At 39.3% G+C, this 16,870-nt stretch overlaps 1 protein-coding gene across 2 annotated transcripts in view; it reads left to right on the top strand.

Moving 5' to 3' along the window:
• Window positions 1-312: 312 nt before the first annotated feature.
• The window catches only part of TEK (TEK receptor tyrosine kinase), a 57,046-nt gene continuing 40,488 nt past the window's right edge, over window positions 313-16,870 (top strand). Inside the window, exons 1-3 of one of the 2 annotated variants that reach the window (XM_039347818.1) lie at window positions 313-795; window positions 11,441-11,752; window positions 15,193-15,303. In XM_039347818.1, coding sequence (XP_039203752.1) covers window positions 723-795; window positions 11,441-11,752; window positions 15,193-15,303 — 496 coding nt within the window. In that variant the 5' untranslated portion in view covers window positions 313-722. The remainder of the gene's footprint in view (window positions 796-11,440; window positions 11,753-15,192; window positions 15,304-16,870) is intronic. The other variant, XM_039347817.1, reaches the window with a different exon arrangement.

Here is a 16,870-nt window from a genome sequence, read left to right as displayed (position 1 = left end):
GTTTCTAAACTCCTTGCATCCCTAATCCAAGGAGACGGATGGAGCTGTTGAGAAATGTAGATTCTCACTCTCTACAGAATTTGGCCAGGGTGATTCCATCCCCTGAAGAAGGATGATGTAGAATGGGGGGGAGGGGAGGGGGTGTTCCTGAAAGTTCAAGGATTAGCTATGTACTTACAGGTAAATCAAGAATTCAAAAACTTGTATTCTAAACAGGAACTCTGGCAGTAATTAGCAGATGGTGAGATGGAAGAGGAGGTGGAGTAGCACATTTTCACATACCATGTCTAGGTGGAGGGGGTTTGTTATTTTCATAATTCTCCCTCCTGGAGGATGTTCTATTGTTTCTGACAGCACTGGCCATGACCTGGGGAGGGAGAGCTTATGGCCCATTCCCTCCCCCCTCCCTCCCCCCTATAGGAACAGCAAAGTTTTTTAGATGTAGTAGACGGGGCTCAGACAATCTCACAAATCCTGCTGATGAAGAATGACTTTAAGATCCTGCTTTTCCCATCCTAATCTACAAGAGGAAACAGGAAAAAGGAACTTAAAACTCCCATTGCTGAGACAGCTAAGCGCTTGCTCTAGTCCACCCCAGTATTTCAGTGAATCTGTTGCTCCCTGGAAGGCTAGTTTGCCGTGCGATGCAAAGAAAGGGCAAAGACTGAGGCTTGTCCCACTGAAAGGACCTCTGGTATTTCATGAACTAAAGTATAAACTGGATGGATATACTTGGAAAAGCGTGGACATTTTTAGCATTTCTTCTTTTCTGTGAATTCAGCTTTATGCTTTCAGGTAAGAGTGGTTTTGGGTTTTTTTAGTTCTTTGTAACTTCGTAGTGAAGATCTCAAAATCCTTGCATAACTGCTGTTCTCTAATTCTCTATTTCCTTAGCTTGATATGTTACGATAAAGCATATTCCTCGCTAGCCGTGCTGTTCTTTGATAATTGGCACATCGTAAGCAATTTAAAAGGAGATCGTTGCAGATAAATGTACAAGTCGGATGCTTAGATTTACTTTTAGTAAGATTCGTTGTACCAAATAATTGTCTGACAAATATGTGGAATGTTTGCACTTGTTTCTGGGCACAATTTAAACAGTTGTGCTATTAGTGGTTTGATGCTGTCTCTCTTTTGATTACCACATCAGTACTTTAGTTTTGTGGAAACCAAGTCTTGCACAAGTATGCATTACTGGGAATGCTTCCATAGTAATGCTTAATGACAACCTTAGTTTCCTTTGTTTACATGTTGGCCAGCAGCTATATAACATTCCTTAGAATTAGAATTAATGCTAACATACTAAACTCAAATTAGAGTCATTTCCCATTTTAATTGTGAAATTCACATGTTTTGAAAAAGTTTTATTTTTCTTCTTCTCCCGCCTTTAATTAATGGCTATATCCCAAGTATTGTTCATTCAATAGCTTATCTCTGGCCAACCTGCTTTTATTTTCCTTTAAAAAAAAAGTAATGTTGCAACAAAAAAAGGTAGAAATTGAAGGGGAAAAAAGAACATAGTTAAACAAATAAATACAAACATCTACTATGCTGGTGACAATGGATTCAAATTCTTCAGGTCTTTGGACAGTTTCTTCATTACACCTCCATTTATACTATTAGAATAATAAGGACCTATTTTTCAAGGTGTTTGTAAAGATGAAATGAAAAAAAAAGTAGAAAGCACTTTGTCCAAAGTATCACAAAATCTTAGGTATAACATTTCGGTACTATTTACACACTGGTTAGTTTGTTTTTTAAAAAGCACCTATATTTTTTTAATGTTTTGGTTCAAAAATTCTTAGAAAGGAAGTGCAAAAACTGTTACAAGTTGTTGGGGTCTATAATTAAGTTCACTCTAGGATTTGTTCTGGAAATATTTTAACCCTTAGGAGCCCTTGAAAAAAAGTGGAGTATAAATTAAATAAATAAAGTACTAAACAGTCTATATCTGGGGAAATTAAAACATGATTCAGTCGTTCAGACAGCAAATATTGATTACCTTTATGTTATATTCCAATATTATGGTTCTTTTTTTTTTTACTGTGTGTGCCATTCTCTGCACAAGACAAAATTAATTACTTTAATTCCATGAATACCTGTAGGCTTAAGCATGCCGCATTTTCTTGACCATCTTTAAATTGTAGCAGATGGTTTAGCAGAGGGGAAGGGAAAGCTAGTAGTATCTAAAGAGCTCTGTCCTTTCTATAAGCTAAAACAATTCCTGGTTAGTTGTTAATCTACACTGAGAAAAAGAAATAGAGACCATAGATTACTTTGTTAGTTTTAATTATAAAAACATAACTGAATATTTTTAAGGAGGGCTTGCCATCAATCAGCAGAAAATAGCATTCAATCTTTACTGTATATTCCATTATATTTATAAATAGAGACAAGTACAAAAGAAAGGGAATACAGTTTTGAGAATTTGTATATAGAACACAAAGTGCTGGAATTTAGGGAGAGAGAGATGTAAGTCCTGTGAAAAATCTATGACTTTGAACAAATTACTGTTTATCCTCAACTTTCTTTATTTTCCAAAATTAGGGAGAAGGGGAGGAAGGGGGAAGGATGTAAAATATCATGCCATTCTGATTTCTTTAAAAGAAGGATGAAGACATGTAAAATTATTTTTCTACATTGAACATTCATCTTGTACTATGTTATTAAATGAAAAAAGAAATCCTGTCTTTGCTAGTCCATTATCCACTTGTCTTACAGGTAGATATTGTGGATTTACAACCACAATTGAGCCCAAAATTTATGTTGCTAAATGAGACATTTGTTAAGTGAGTTCAGCCCCATTTTACTACCTTTCTTACCGCAGTTGTTAAGTGAATCACTGCAGTTATTAAGTTTGTAACACAGCTGTGAAGTGAAACTGGCTTCCCCATTGGCTTTGCTTGTCAGAAGGTCACAAAAAGTGATCTCATGACCCAAGGAACACTGCAACCATCATAAATATGAACCAGTTGCTAAACATTTGAATTTTGAACACATGACTGTGGAGATGCTGCGATGGTCTTATGTGTGAAAAATGGTCAGAAGTTGCTTTTTTCAGTGCTTTTGAACAATCACTAAAGGAAATATTGTAAACTGAGGACTACCTGTCTTTCTTACGGTAACCCCTGTCCTGGATTCTAATTCTGCAGGACTAAAATCCTCTTGGCAAGTCAGGAGACGCATATTTATTCTCGCACACTAAAGAGCTGCTGACCCGCTGGCCTTGCCTGCTTTAGGTGTGTAGGGAGGTCACACCCATCTCAATAGATCTGACAGCTTTCCCGCTTTTGTTCAAGTGTGATATCATGTTTCCTGGGGCAAGCGGGGAAGACAATGCGAACACGCCTTCCTCTAGATACAACAGGCGGAGTCCAGGAAAGCACTATTGACATTCCCCGAACGGGGAAGGTATTAAGAGTGATTGCCCATTGGCAGGCTTTAAACACTGGCTTAGCCTCGCCCCAAGTGGGGTGGGAGGGGGAAGGAAGGGGGTGAGGTTTGTTGTGGGTGTTGCTGCTTAGGAGGGCAAAAACGACTCCACCCAAGGTGGAGAACGGGCCTCTGGGTTTTACTGCCAAAAGCATTAAATGTTTCTCACCTCCTTTTTCCTCGGGTGACCTACGGGCCCGTGTTCGTTGCCAACTACCCCACCTCCCCAGAAGACTAATGCCAGGGGACACAGAAAGAAATATTTTGTCCTTTCTATGGTGATGTACACTACTAGAAAGTGCTATTACACCGGGGATAAAGGTGTCAGTTAATGTAATGGTCAGTAAGCAAAGCAAATGTAAGCCTGCTCTCCAGTCAGTAGTATTGTGGTAGCTTTGAATCTATATAGCACTGGGAACTTATGAATTGCTTCTAAATGTTTATACCCACCCTGCTGTGAAAGACTAAGGGGATTCACAATACAACAATAGAACCAATAACAGCACATCACAAAAATCATAACCCAGTTGATCAAAACAATAAGGCCAATCGCTGCATATTTTGTACAGTCTTACAACAGGTGAAGAAGATATGGTCTCCTAAACCTCAGCATCTCTCCTTGAGGTGAAATTTGTGTCATGAGTTGAGTTTGGGAAGGAGGGACAGTCCAGAAACCGTAGAGCTTTATAAGATAAATTGTGTGGCTTGAATAAGGCCTGTAAGTAATTATGATGATTATGTCATTTCCGTGACAACTGCTATACTTACATTCTAAAGCTGAGATTGATGAGACAGCAGAAATCCACAGGCTTCCAAACAAGAGAGCTGTCATTTGCCCGAATGAAAGTAAATAATAATAACAGCGTGATAAATAAATAATAGTTTTATTTCCACCAAACCATTGTTTTCACTTCTCTATTTCCAACAAAACAGTTTGAAACCTAGGTACAATTGCCTTTGCTATTTGCAGATTTCTCCCCTTTGCTAGCAGAATTGTTCTTGCTTCCTATCGTTCCATCTCTCAGGACCCAGTTTGAAGTCAAACATAATCCCACAGATGCAGCAATTTCTTCCCATAACAGAGATTCTAGAGATTTCCTATTCATACTATATTGTTTAGAACAGAGATTCTCAACTTTTCATTTCTTAAATCCCATCTATCATTTTATTAAAAGAAGCTTGGGCTGATCATGTTAGAACAAACCAACCACTCAACCCAATAAAAGCTTATATATATGTTTATAAGCATTTTGTTATATGTCTCATTTGTGGGTGAGCAAGTGACTAAGCCCCTGTCCCACCTAGTCTCCTTCTAAATCCCACTGCAATGCTACCTTCTAGTATGGTTATAGCTACTGGCCTGCCATTATGCCATTTCCATAAGTTGTATAATTTTTTTTAATGCAGCAGTGGATTACTGGCATGCAGACTGTTGAGGTTTTTAAGGGATTCCACTGCATTAGTTTACCGTTAAAAGAAAAATTAATCTACATTTCTGTGCTCAGCTTCTCCTCTCAGATTCTTTTGCAAGCTACCAGAGATAGCTGTGAAAGGTGTAAAATGCAATTAGAGAAAAAAGTAGAGGAAATATTGCTTTTAAAAGCAACAACAAAACCTTAATATTTTACATTGTTGTTGCATATGCCTGCTGATAGCACAAGGTAGGATGCTTGTGTATTGTATTCTTCTATTGGACAGGTGGAGGAACAAGAGACATGCAGATTGTTTCTTATATGTACTAGGATTCCGTGTGTAGATTGGCCTATAACTTTTTATTGGGTTAAATCAGTGGTTCTCAACCTTTTTAATGCCGCAACCCCCAACCGGTCGTAAGTCGAGGATTACTCAACTGGTGCAGCACCGTTTGCAGAATGGGACTTTTGGCGGGCTCAGCAGGGTAGAGACAGCCTGGACAATTCCTATTGGCTTTTGAAAGCCAATAGAATTAGACTCTATTCAAGAGAGTCTATTCTATTGGCTTTCAAAAGCCAATAGAATAAAAGGGAGTAGCACAGCTAAGGAAAAGGGAGAAAAAATGGCGGACTGCGTTGTTTGGCGAGCCCCATGAAATGGTTGTTTCGACCTCAAATGGGGTCCCGACCCACAGGTTGAGAACCACTGGGTTAAATGGTTTGTTTATTATAACATAATCAGCCCAAACTCCTTTATTAAAACGATAGGTGGGATTTAAGAAATGAAAGTTTGAGAATCTTTGTTCTAAACAGAATCTCTGTTATGGGAAGAAATCACTGCAGCTGCGTCAATATGGCTGACTTGAAACTGGATCCTGAGAATGATAGGAAGCAAGAATAATTCCAGTAGGAAGTCAGACTGCTCATAAGGGCTGCACAAGCACAACAAAACCTTTCTGCCTAATTTATAAGAAAAATAAACCACCTTTGGCTGCAGTTTTCTATTAACTGGGTCAAGTCAGAAATAAATACACTCCCAAAAGCAAGAATCCTAGCCTGAGGTAAAAGCACATATTTGGAAGTGTTCTTTGTCCTGCAGGCTAGGTGGCATCAAGAGATTTAAAGGAGTGAGTTTTCAGAGAGGTTTGCTGTGCTAGTCTTTAGAAGCAAAACAAAACAAAACATAAAAACCCTTGTAGCATTTTAAAAATTCATACATTTACACTTTTCTGAATCAGAAGTCATCACTTTGTCAGATACATCCAATGTAGTTCTGAGAAAGAAGTGTATTGGTCTTGTGGGAAGGGAAGGGAAGGGAAGGGAAGGGGAGGGGAGGGGAGGGAGGAGGAGTTGTCCAAACTATGTCCAACAGTACTAAATTTTCTAAGAATTCTGTTTCCTGCTTACATGTATCTTTACAATTGCTTCCCTCATGAGTTGTTCCCTGGCATAAAAATGGTGATTTAATTGGGCAAAAAATAAAAAAAAAGCCATCACAGATTCTTGCTATATAAACAAGGGCAGATACCAACAGATCCAGTGGGATTCAGCCAGTTCGCACTACTTCAGCAGAACCGGTAGCTAATTTTTTGTTGCCCAGGCCCAGAATAGACTTTTGGAAGCGGCATCCACACAGAGAACCGGTTCACATATTTGAATCCCACTAGTGAACAGATCCCACCATTTTTAAGAGATCATTGCTGAGCAATGTTTGTTATTGTTCAGATGCAGATACAGTAGAGAGAAAAAATATCCTGATTTAGCTTAAATACTTTTTGCTGCCATCTGCTGGCTGTCTGGATTTGTGCTGGTAGTCCTAGGTTGGTAGGCAACAATAAGATCCTGAAAGATAAAACTGTCCATATCCTGCAACCTAGTTGGGTATCACCTAAGTAATTAATTGGGACGGAAAATTCTATGGCACTAGCAACCTATAGATATTAACTTCTGTATATGGACATTTTGGAAAAGTGTATCTGGCAGTTCTAGAACTAGCCTGCATTTTTCAAAAGTCAACACAATAGCTAAATTTCTCAGTCCATTTTAAATTACTGCTTTCAGTAAATCTTCTTTGACCAAGAAGAAAACTGCAAGATGTTATCCCATCCTCAATGTTAAAATTAGTTGCCAGTCTAGTAGGTCACTGTACTTGGAATGGATGATGTGCTATTTAGTTCTTCAGGTCAGAATTCAAATACCTTGCATCTTGCTCTGGCTTTGTGTCTTCATCTTCAGCAGCCATCTGATGAAGACAACTTAATACATTTGGCTTCTTTTGCTGCATATTCCTTGCACGAAGAAAAAAAATTATCTAAAAAACTATGAGCTCATCTTCACATCCACATAAACACAGGATGAACATGCCCCAATAATTGTTTTCATATGACAGGTCTCTTGCCTTCTTCATAACTCCAGCCCACAACTGAAACAGTCTAAAGTTTCCCTAGCTATTCTAGTTTCAAAGTAGGATATTTTTTCCCCCTGTCTTCCTGACAATTTTTTTCCATGAATGTGATCTTGGATACTTCGTTGTTGATTAGGTTGGTGTTCTGCTCAGAAGCTGGGATGTGCCCATTTCCTGTTGGCCACTTTAGTTGGCTGCAAGTAGATCCTCCCCACTTGGAATTATTGTTTGGGTGCTCTTTGCCTCTGCTAACAAGGGGTTTTGTGTGGCCATGTTTGTTGTCATTATTTTGAAGGGTGCTTCGTTTTGTCTACTCCAACACTACTTTGCTGACTCAAAGACTTTGAGGTGCCATCAACCATGGTCTCCTGCTGCTAGCCTAACCATCATTGTTGTACTCATGAAAGATGGAGCTTGCTTGTTCCCAGTTGCTCACTCCTGGTTCTTTCCACATCACTAGTTCATGTCTATGATCTGCTGGCCTTGATATTCTTTCAGAATAAATAGCCCAGCTGCAATGGTATGTAGTCTGATCTGGGGAGCAGGGCAATGAGTCATGGTCAAGGGAACTGAATGGGCAGATAAAAGGCAACTTAGCCCACAGCAGGAATGTGGGCAGGGCCAGCAGCTCAGAAGGAACCCTAACTAGTTTTGGGGGCTGGAGAGGGGATGTGGGAGAGAAGTACATGAAATCCTTGAGTTAGGACCATAATTGAGCCCCACATAAGTTGGGACAGTCATAAAGCAGGTCACCCCATGAGCTGACACAATTTATGATCTTTTTTTGTGGCAACTGCTTAACAAAGGAAAACTATTGTTAGCTAAGGGGCAGTTTTTGCTAGAAATTGGAATTAAGCAACATTGTAAATTGCAGTCCTGTGACAACAGAGTGCTGCAAACAGTCGTAAATGTGTGCTGACTGTTGGGCACCCAAATGCACATGGGGAAAGGAAATCGGATCTTCGAAACTATGTCATTTGGGGGGGGGTGTCTGCTCAGTGGTGGGATTCAAATATGTTTATAACCGGTTCTCTGTGTGGATGCCACTTCTGGAAGTCCATTCTGGGCCTGGGCAAAAAAAAATTAGCTACCGGTTCTGCCGAACTGGTACAAACTGGCTGAATCCCACCACTGGGTCTGCTGTAACTTCAAACAGTTGCTAAGTGTAGGTTGTAAGTCAAAGACTACCGGTACTTTCAGACTTGCAATGGGGAAGCCAGATTCACTTAACAACCGGGTTACTAACTTATCAACTGCAGTGATTCACTTAACAACTGAGGCAAGAAAGGTCATAAAATGGGGCAAAACTCACTTAACAAATGTCTTACTTAACAACAGAAAACATGGGCTCAATTGTGGTCATAAGTTGAGGACTACCTATATCTAACACCACTTACTGTTCCCATATCATCATATATTAAGGAATATGATTGGTAGGTGCTTTTTCTACCAACAAGGAGGAGGAAAAACAAAAGGAGGAAACTGCCAATCACTTTGCTAAATTTGTAAGGACTGCACTACTTGCCAGCCTCACTCCTGAGGCAGAATGAGGATCATCAATAAAGGCCATGCAAAGCATGCAGGCATCCATTTCTATTTTACCGGACTTGCTGTCTGAACCATGTCAGGATGTTATGAAAGGTTGAGAAGCAAATGTAATGAGATGAGTACAGTAATGCAGGTCTACAGAACGTAAATGATTGGTGAATCGATGCAGTCAGGAAACAGTCCCCTAAAAAATGTTAAGGGGTTTTGCTACCTAGCTGTATATGGTATAAACTTATTTTTTTAGGGAAAAAAATCCAGATTTTATCAAATTTCTTTTTGTTTAGATGCCGGGAGAATATTCTTTCCCATCCCCTGAAAACTAAAGCAGTATAAATTAAAGCAGTATAAAACTGCTAATCATGAGGAACTTTATCTCAGATCTAAAAATAGTTAACCAATGGGAGTATGTTTTTTCTCCTATTTTTAATCAGAAACACTCTCCTTTTTGTAAAGATATTAGGTATGAAGCCAGCTGGGTGACTTTGGACCAGTCACTCTCTCTCTCTCAGCCCAATTCACCACACAAGGTTGTTGTTGTGAGGAAGATATGGAGAGGAAGGAATATTAAGTATGTTCGGGCCGCCTTCAATTACTTATAAAGTAATAAAGGTGGGATGAAAATGTAATAAAATAAATAATGCAGAGAATGCATGTCTCCTTTGACAAGGTATTGAATCATCATGATTATCATGATCTCCTCTGCTGCTAAAATTACTTATAGTAGCAAAAGGAAGAGGAAGGAGCAGGAGGCAAATGAAGATCACTGTGAAGGAAATATTTTTCCACAGAATTACTCCAGGCACCAGAAGGCCATAGGATCTTGAATTCCCAAGCAAGTCTAGCTGCAACACTTCTAAATACTGTGTTTCCCCAAAAGACACATTAGGACTTATTTTCCAGTTAGGGCTTATATTCAGGGAAATATGGTACTAAATGCAATGTCTAGCTGATGACTTAACTGGGGCTTATTTGGGGGGTGGGGCTTATATTATGGGCATCCTGAAAAATCATGGTAAAGCTTACTTTCCAATTGGGTCTTATTTTGGGGGAAACATAGTAACTCTGAGCGAAGAAAGAGGTAAAGGGAATGGAGGCTAATAGCAGAAGCCAATCATGGGAGAAACATCTACGAATATGCTTTGCTCTGTTTCAATCCATAATTAATACATACTAGAAACTGACACGCCAAGGTATTAGTGTAAAAACAACCCCAGCAACCACAATGGCTATCATTACTGAAGCCAGAGCATTTAGATGTGATTTTCTTTCAATGGACAATACTGTCTAAAGCGTTTATAGCAATGTCTAGCCTGCTCTTCTCAGAAAATGTTCCTCCTCTATTAGACAATGCAAATTATCTTGGCTGGGATTATCCAGAGTGGGACTGGATTTGGGTCTGTAGGATCAGCAACTATAAGTATGTTTCAGTGTAATTAATTCCCCTCAGACTTTAAAGGCAAAAATATTGACATAGAAACCTGCCTCCAGCCTTGGATGGGCGCCCACAACTAAATGTCTGTAGTAAACACCAATCTTGTTGAGACTATGAATTAAAAAATGTCATATTTTAAAAGATTGCATTTACGTTGCTTCATTAATTATTTCAAAATTAAGCAAAACTTTCTCCATGTCATGTAATCGGCCTGTGTCATTTGTCTAATGGCTCCAGTTTCTGTCTGTTAAATATGGTGAAGAAAAGTAATGCCTTATTTGTAGAAATATGTATGATAATCGTGATAGTCATCAGTGGTTAAATATCACTGATAATGGAAGAATTGTAGGAATAAAATGTGGTTTATAGAAAGAAAGAAAGAAAGAAAGAAAGAAAGAAAGAAAGAAAGAAAGAAAGAAAGAAAGAAAGAAAGAAAGAAGAAAAAAAGAAAGAAAACACAAAGATCTCTATATCTAACCTCATTAAAATTCAGGAAGCTCCTCGCTAATTTGACACCTACAGCCTTTCTCCACCACTGAGTTAAAGTGCTATTTGCCAATGGATTGGCAGAAAATTCTACATTTGATATCCATGGCCCCATCTTGCTTTACTGTATCTATTGAGACATATTACCATTTGGTGCTGCTTCAACTATGCAGCTTATGAGAAGCAAAGCAACAGTGATTCCTTCAGCTTTGCTTTCTCCCTTCTTCTAGGCATCACCATCCAGTGGGTTCAATCTCCATTAATCATGACACTGCCATCAGTACCAGGGCAGGTCTGGTTGCAGGACTTAGCTATTTCTAGGCTTCGGTTTAACATGAGCTGAATAAAATTAAGAAAACAAAAACATATTGGAATCATGTAAGCTGAGCCACACGGAACACTTTTACTCAGAACTTTTCCCCTCTCTATTAAATATTTGTTTGAACTGAGCTTGAACTTCTGATGACTTCATGGATACTGTATGTGTATGTAGGGTTTTGGGGTTTTTTTTGTTTTTTGTTTGCAAAAGTGTAGAAGTAGTTGTCCATTTTCAACTTTGCAGCCTGGTTTTCGTTCCTAGCACTTCTAAGCACTCTCCCATCTAAATATTGACCAAGCCCAATTCTGCTTTGCTTTTTATGGCTCCACTGAAAGATGAGGATAAAAGACCAATGTAAAGAAGTAAAATTAAATGGATTCTTCAAATGCTTCTTTCTTTTGTTGCAGGCAATGCAGAGACAGCATTTGATTTGATATTGATCAACTCACTCCCTACTGTGGCCGATTCAGAGACATCACTAATTTGTATTGCATCTCGATGGTGTTCCCTGGACTCTATTAAAATTGGGCGAGACTATGATGCCTTAATGAGCCAGAATCGAAACCCCTTGGCCGTGGCTGATGATGAAACGAGAGGGATAGCAAAAAAAGTGATATGGCAAAGGGAAAAGTCTGGGGAAAGCATTGGAGCATACTTTTGTGAAGGAAAATTCAAAGATAACATGAAGCTGGTATATACAATGAAGATGCAACGAACAGGTACTTTGTGATATTATAAGCAAAGATGTGCCAAGTCCCACTGCAAATACATGTTTGCAAATGGATTTTAATAACTGGATTTGATTGATTGGTTGTCATAAAATCAGTGTTGACTCTTAATGACCATATAGATAGATCCTTTTTAGGGTTTTGGTAATTGGAAACAAATAATAAAATCTGGGAGTCCTATAAGAAGATGTAGGAGCAGATATGAATATCCTTTACAATTGTCATAAGTTCCAAACTGGACTATTTGGGCTACAAGATAAATTAGTATTTTGGATAAAGAAAAAAGAAATCAGGTTTACCTTAATCTGCAAGTAATGTCAGAGGTGACAGGAAAAGTGGTGGGGGAGTAGCAACAGCAATAGCACTTAGACTTATATATCTCTTCATAGTGCTTTATAGCCCTCTCTAAGTGGTTTACAAAGTCAGCATATTGCCCCCAATGATCTGGGCCCTCATTTCACCAATCTCGGAAGGATGGAAGGCTGAGTCAACCTTGAGTGGGTGAGAATCGAACTGCTGACAGTTGGCAGAATTAGCCTGCAATACTGCATTCTAACTACTGCGCCACTGCGGCTCTGATGCATAGAGGCAGCAGAATGGGGACTACCTCTTTAGCCATCAATTCTTCAAGCCTCTCTTGCTTCTCCCTCCCCATTATATGCCCTCTTGATTCAAGTAGGTACTATCCAATAAGCAAAACAGTATTTTCCTCCTTTGCTGGATAACATCCCCATTCTGCTGCCTCTAAGGATCAGGCATCTCAAGACCAGGTTTTGACAGATGGCTACACCTATGGGTCTAGTAATTGTGAAATATTGCCTCCTCCCTTGAGGAGAAGAATTGGTGATAATTTTTCTTACTGCCAGGTGATGACAAGGGACATCACCACCTTAAGCCCTGCCTCATTAAATCTAAGAGGGCCCAGCACATTAAACCTAGTAATTGGCTTCATTGCTGGTATTTTTTTGTGCTAACTCATGGACAGGCAGAAAGCAGATTAATACAGCCATGGGGAAGAACCCAGTATGAGACAAAACATGATAGCTTTTCAAATGTCCATAAACATCCAAATCTAAACATTTTAAATCTCAATTTCAATGGAGACAGAAATTTTAGATTGGGTAATTGGATAGTGGATAATCCTGTAAACAAAATACGGCCTCCCTTGGAATGTACCTTGAAGTCAGAATAACAGCAACCCCTGCTTTCCATTAAGCATTTAAATTTAAAATGTAAATGTTATATAAATAAATATATAAAATGTTGCTTCGGAGCTCTTTTATATGGTTTTTGCACGTTGGATCATGAACTAAATATTGTGTTTATGGTAATAAACTTCTAAAAATAATGCTCTCTCTAATCATCCAAAACATCAAGGCTTTCTTTGTTAAAACATGCAAGGGATTTTGTGTGTGTAGTTAAATATCTGACTGTCTAGGACCAAAATAGTCTCATAAACCTCTCGCCCTTTCCTGTAGCAATTTCTGGAATTTTGTTGCATATCCGTTTGTACTATATTTTGAAACATGTTTATAGATGTTTGACTCCTTAGCAAACTTCAAAATTTGTGTGAGAAATGTAATATATTTCATTAAAATTCTATCCAGTTTTAATTCCTCAGTTTTTACTTATAAACTATAATAGAGTTCTAGGCTACACACTATTATTCTCAATAAGAAAAAGCTGGTTTTCTTGTATCTTACTGTCAGTTATTGCATTTCAAGGGAATGGGACATAGCTGGGATTATAAAACCAAACTGAATTCCTGGCTTATTAGAAGAATGACAAATTAGGAGCCTCAGTTCAATTTCCTCTTTCCAGTGAGATTTTTTATTATTATTACAGACTGAGGCTACTGAGCATGAAATAATGATGAATTTCCTAACAGTGAAACCTTACAATATATATTGTAAGGAGGCAAGATGTTCCATTGCTTTATATATACTAAGCAATGGAACATCTGTGGCAGGGGGCTGGACTAGATCTCCAAGGTCTTTTCCAACCCTATGATTCCATATATGATAAGAAATATTAACACATACTGTATTATTATTAAATAATACAGTATTAAAAGCAATGTTGGTGCGGTGGTTAGAATGCAGTATTGCAGACTAATTCTGCTGACTGCCAGCAGTTCAATTCTCACCAGCTTAAGGTTGACTCAGCCTTCCACCCTCACGAGGTCGGTAAAATAAGGACCCAGATTGTTGGGGGCTATATGCTGACTCTGTAAACTGCTTAAAGAGTGAAGCAGTATGTAACTCCTAAGTGCTATTATTACTGTCCTGTGATATCATAAATACTTGACACAAATACTTGAAGTTCCCTGATTTAGTTTCCTCTAAGTTCCTTCAAAATGGTTGGGATGGACAATCCTTTTATGTCAGAATGGACAATTTGGTAATAGATCAGCTTTTTCAAAACAGATGGCCTTCAAATTAGGTTTGTGACTTCAGAACTCCTGGTTAGAGTCGCCCCATGGCTCATGGAGGGTAACTTGATTGAAGTTTAGATAAGATGGGCAAATAATTAATCCTGATGTCAAGTAACATTTGGCAAGTTATTTTTGAAAATGGAATTGTGTAGGCTTCAAGGCACTGGACTATGGTTCAAAAACCAAACCCAATAAAATGCCAGAAACCCCTCAGCAAACATTGGCTCCTGGTTTAAGATGTCAAACAAGCCATTCCTGCTACAAAGCCTGGTTATTGTTCTTTCCTGAATGAGGAATCCAAGCCATTTGTAAACAAATGAATTACTCAAATATAGGCCACAGTCTAAAAATACATTGGAATGGAGCCCATCAAAGAATGTGGATTCCTCTGCCTTCTAACAATATAATGAAGCAAAGAGCACAAAGAGCAGATGGATAAATTAAACTAGTGACACAAAAGGAATAAGGTTCCAAAGTGGGAGGGAGACCCCAAAAAAGCCAAGAAAGGAGAGAGAGGAGAGGGAGAGGAGAGACCCCAGGAAGATCTTATTTGGAAATAAGTATGCATACACCTTTCTGTGCATATATGTATCTATGTTAAGCATTTACATAACATTTACACACATATATCAATTACCCACACAAATCCAAAAGCTTGGAAGACTAAACCGCTGGTCCCAGGGACTGACCCAGATTGGATCCTGTAACATTATCCTGGGGCATGTATATTCGCCTTCATTTGGGAAAAAGATTTATAGTTAAAATCGGCAAAGTTGGATTGTAGAATATCTTTGTCCCATTTGGGAATCATTTTCAAATAGAACATTTCTACATCCTTTTTCATTAATCAACCATCCCTGAATATATTCAGATATTGTGTTACACAGTTCCCCACCCCATCCCCCCATTACAGTATGCCATTATGCTAATTTCCATGCTGGAGGATTTACTAAAAAAGAACAGATCCATAATCTATTTTGTTTCATTTTTATTTTAGCTTCATTCCTACCAGTTGCCTTAACCATTACAGCAAACAAGGGCGAAGTTGTCAACATTTCCTTCATCAGAAAGGTTTTTAACGAGGAAGATGCAGTAATCTACAAAAATGGTATTTGTGCTTTTTTTCTTTCCTTTCTGGATAATACAAGTAGTCCTCAACTTAGGCTGGTCATTTAGTGACCATGTCAAGTTATGATAGACTTCCCAAAAGTTACTTACAGCTTGGTTTCAAAGTTATAGCCATTGCAGTGTTCCTGCTGTTGTTCACCCTTATAACCAACCTCAGGGATGCTCCATTCCTCCCCCCCAATTATCTCCCCTTGCAAGCCTTTGGCCTGGTCCCAGTTCAGCCATTCAGCAACCTAAGGGAGCCTAAAGCTGGGCAGCTGAAGCTATCAGTGGATGGGAAGCTGTTAAGAGCTTGTAGGGCAAGGCCTTCTTCCCCACCCAGCCACCCAAGGACTTGCAGAACTCAACCAGCTCCTCAGCCAGCTCCAAGGCCCAGCAGCACCCAACTTACCTTTCTATTTTTTTGCAGAGGTGCTCAGCTGACGTTGCCACGCTTGCTTGTCTATCTGTACCAGCTTGCACAATAGCACGAGGTTGCCAGGAGGTGGCCTCTGTAGCTTTCCTACAGAGGCCACCTCGTGGTGACCTCGTGCTATTGTGCAAGCTGGTACAGATGGTCCTTCACATAGGAACATAAGTGAGTCCAAAATTTCTGTTATTAACTGGGACATTTGTTAGTGAGTTTTTGCCCCATTTTGCGACCTTTCTTGCCAACAGTTGTTAAGTGAATCGCTGCAGTTGATAAGTTAGGAACCCGGTTGTTAGGTGAATCTGGCTCTCCCATTGATTTTGCTTGTCAGAAGGTCGCAAAAGGTGATCACGTGACCTTGGGACACAGCAATGGTATGAACCAGTTGCCAAGCATTTGCATTTTGATCACATGATCAAAGGTTGTAACTATGAAAAACGGTCATAAGTCACATTTTTCAGTGCCTTGTAACTTTGAACAATCACTAAACAGACTCTTGTAAGTTGAAGACTACCTGTACTATTGTTAAGAGCCTATAGGGGGCTCCATTTGTGGGTGGAGTTTGAGGAATCTAAAATGGAGCCCCCTAAAGGCTCTCAATAATAGTACCTGTTGTAGAACAGTTTGTGGTTGTCTTGAGGCTTCCCATTGCAGCAACTTCTGCTGTCCAGCTTTAGGCTCCTTTGGGTGGCTGAGTGGCCCAGCTAGAAATAGGATAAGTCCTGCCATGATCTTGAATGTCATGGAGCAGAACACAGAATGCCACAGGAGGTGAGGGAGGCCTGAGGCAATTGGGCCTGGACCTGCACTAGTTCTCCCAAGGCTTCCTTCCCCCGTGGCACCCTGTGCTCTGCTTAATGACCTGTGCTTTCATTTAGTGGCCGCCTCGGGGATGGAAATCATTAAGCAAGGCTTAATGGCTGTCACCGCTTGCAGACATAAAGGGCAGGCTCTAATACAATCATAAGTTGAGAACTACCTTGTATCTGACCAGCTAGAAGTATGCAATGTTTATTCTGTGCTATGAGAAACTCATCACCATTATTACATACGTGTGGGGATGAAGTGGGGTGAAAAATGTCATTATGATAATGATGGGCCTCTTCATAGAGTACATACACATTACTTAGTCTTGTTG

Source organism: Crotalus tigris, unplaced genomic scaffold (assembly GCF_016545835.1).
Source record: "Crotalus tigris isolate CLP2741 ecotype Arizona unplaced genomic scaffold, ASM1654583v1 scf7180000018101.4720394464:4744507, whole genome shotgun sequence".
Lineage (NCBI taxonomy): Eukaryota > Metazoa > Chordata > Lepidosauria > Squamata > Viperidae > Crotalus > Crotalus tigris.
This window is presented reverse-complemented; position numbering and strand designations above follow the sequence as displayed.